The sequence below is a fragment of the Aplysia californica genome, unplaced genomic scaffold (assembly GCF_000002075.1).
Source record: "Aplysia californica isolate F4 #8 unplaced genomic scaffold, AplCal3.0 scaffold00849, whole genome shotgun sequence".
NCBI lineage: Eukaryota > Metazoa > Mollusca > Gastropoda > Aplysiida > Aplysiidae > Aplysia > Aplysia californica.
The window spans coordinates 302083-305354 of NW_004798119.1; the positions used below are offsets into that span (position 1 = coordinate 302083).

The window sequence follows — 3272 nt, forward strand, 5'->3', positions numbered from 1 at the left end:
TATCCCAGCAGATAGGTGGAAATATTCGATTTAAAAAAACCCTCTTCCCTCAGGAATCTACATCTACGTCACGTCCTCTGTGAGCGAACGATGGCTGGCAAAGTGCCTAACCGCTACACAGCAACAGACGCCAGTTCTTTTAGTTTTAGTTAAAGCTAAATAGTTTTACGGCATTTGCAACACAAATTGGTCATATAAGTGCCGGAGATTAGAGGAGTTACTAGAGAACAACAAACATACAAAGAAAATAAAGTAATGAGGTAAAGATGATAGGTAGGTGTTTGATGTAAGAAAGAAGGAACTAATCACACTACAGCGCCCGCCCACCAACCACCCACAGACGCCGGTTCATTCACAGTACGTAGAACAAGTTTTTCATTTTCCACTCGCACACAAACAAACAAACAAACACACACCGTGAGGAGAACTGCAAACATCTACTGAGCACCAAGCTCGTCCTGGCATATCGGATAAAATTATCCTCGTTGTGGGGGAAAAACAAAACAAAACACGAAAAAACAAAAAAACATTACGTAGTACGTAGTATCTCGTTGTCAGATCAAAACACGGGGCGGGGGGAAACAAACTCTCCGGGAGAGAAAACCAAACAAAACATCGTCTCATATATACTTCGTTAGGCCGGACGAGAGACCCATCACGGCGGAGACCGTTCTCATTAGTATCTGTACAGCTGAGTTAAGGACATATTACAGCATGCGGGAAGAAACACGGAACATTTTTTTAACGATAAATCAGGAAAAAAGAAAAGAAAAAAAAAGGGAAATATTATTATCAACAAAACTCAACCCACTTGTTGCAAGGAAAAGCATTCATGTAGAAAGAAAAACATTCTTTTCCTCAGTGAATAAAAAGTCTATATCACGAAGATAAAAGGCCTTTCCTTGTTGGTGGGCATCAATCGAGATTAGTTTTTTTGTTTCCACAACTACACATAATTTCCTGGCACGCAATCAATGCCAGTCGTCGTCAATCAAGTGGCAGAGAGGAGAGAGAATGACCCACCCATGCTGCTCACTAACACACACAGTCCAACAGATCTGTTTATCCGCGTCAAGAGTCAAGAGTCATCGTGTACCGGCGGGATAGTTCCCCACCGATGTCGAGTCAGGAGAACTGACAGCTAGCTTAAATCTACGTTGAACAACACGGGGCTGAAAGCTCAAAATGCGAGTACATTTATCATCTCTCCACGGTTTAGTCTTTAGTAGGTTCTGAACTATCTCGTTGATCATCCCTCGATAGTTTTGTCGGTAAATCCTGAAACATCTTGTCATCTCTCGATAGTTTTAATCTGTCAGTTCTGAACTATCTCGTTGATCATCCCTCGATAGTTTTGTCGGTAAATCCTGAAACATCTTGTCATCTCTCGATAGTTTTAATCTGTCAGTTCTGAACTATCTCGTTGATCATCCCTCGATAGTTTTGTCGGTAAATCCTGAAACATCTTGTCATCTCTCGATAGTTTTAATCTGTCAGTTCTGAACTATCTCGTTGATCATCCCTTGATAGTTTCGTCAGTAAATCCTGAACCATCTTGTCATCTCTCGATAGTTTAGTCTATCAGTCCTGAACTATCTCGTCATCCATCCATCCATCCATCCAGTCAGTCAGACTTGGAACTGCTGAACATCGTAGAGAAATAAGTGTTGCCATGGGAACGTCAACACTTGCGCTGGATCCTTTGCGTCGAAAGAATACGTCCACTCTCTGTGTCTCGAGTCCATAACGTGCCTCGGGTAATCTATCAGACTCAGTCACTTGTCGATGTTCTTAATGTAGTGGACAAATACATCAGTTAGACAAAAATAAAGAACCCTTTCAAAAATGATGTGTACACAAATCTTGTCAACACACGACGCGAAATAAAAATCGAACAATAAAAAAAAAATCTCATAAAGGAAACAGCCGATGTCGAAGGTATCTCCGATGTGTAGGAGATAGTCGACATGTTGTCGAAGTATAACAACAAGTCCATCATATTGTTGTAGTATAACAAGGTCAAGGTCCACAATGTCTCGTTGTTTTGCCAGAACATCGCCAGCAGCCAGCTCAACCTGCGCGCGCGCCCCCACAGACGGTCCGTGGCATTCATTGTCATAGGACAGGTATAGTCCGCGTTGGGGTGGACACAAGACCCGGGGTCCCCAGATTCTCCACGCCGGACGAGGACGACGCCGAGAAAGTCCCGACCAGCGGAGAGTAGGCGAGGGGCCCGTTGAAAAAACTGGGGAACTGGAAGGCGGAGGCGGAGGAGTTGAGCCTGGGGCTGAGGGTGGTGACGGGGGAGAGGGAGCTCCAGAAATGGACGGGGACCATGGGGCTGGGCAGGAACAGTGGGGTCGGGAGGCCGTGGAAGGCGGTCATCGGGTGTTTGGCCGACGGGGAGATGATGGGGACCCCGCCAGAGGAGATGGGGGTCAGCGGGCTGCTCCCACCACCGGGACCTGCGCCCAGAGGCGGCACGCCCAGAGTGATGGGGCTGGGTTTGGGTTTGCTCGGCGGGGCGGAAGATGAGGTGAGGCTGCGGGAGGTGGGGGCGGAAGAGGAGGAGGAGGAGGAGGTGAGGCCTGAACTGCTGTTGTTGTTGTTGTTTGTATTGCTGCTGTTGTTGTTATCGTAAGCTGAAGGGGAGGAGGAGGAGGGTGGGGTGGACCGTGGCACCGGTGAGGGAAGTGGGGACGGGTGGGAAATCGAGTGGATGGACGATGAATTGTTGTTGTTGTTCAGGGCTGGGGAGAAGGATGAAGGAGGTGAAGAGGAAGAGGGGGAGGAGGAACCGACAGCTGCAGCGGCTGCAGAGGAGGAGGAGGATGAAGATGAGGAGGAGGAGGTCTTCACCAGATTCATGGCCATCATGGGAGGGGAGGGGTTGCTCAGGTGGTGCGGGGAGTACTCTCGCCGGCGGTGCCCGATGACGGGGCTGGCGCTTCGGCCTCGTGGGCTACTCACTCGGATCTCAGGGTTGCTGCTGTAGACAGCCGCGCTGCTCAGCGATTTCATACTACTGCTGTGGCTGTGGCTGAAACCAGTGCTGCTGCTGCTGTTCTCCGAATGTGGGGGGCCCGAGAGAGGCTCGCGGTCGCGGTACGAGGCGGGGGACGGAGCGATGTGCTGAGGAGGCGACAGCTCGGAGCTCAGGTACAACGGTTGCCATGCCGACCGGCCACTTCCGCTGCCAGCGCTGCCGATGCTGCTGCTTCCGCTCCCGTTCAGCTTGTGCTGAAGGTGAAGGTCGTCGTCGCTCTCCTCAT

At 49.6% G+C, this 3272-nt stretch overlaps 1 protein-coding gene across 1 annotated transcript; it reads right to left on the bottom strand.

The window, feature by feature from the left end:
* Positions 1–371: 371 nt before the first annotated feature.
* LOC101861993 (putative protein TPRXL) lies at positions 372–3272 on the bottom strand (the record flags this gene model as incomplete). Its single annotated transcript, XM_005110076.3, is given in 1 exon segment — positions 372–3272. A coding segment is annotated over 1 exon segment (906 nt). The 3' UTR covers positions 372–2115.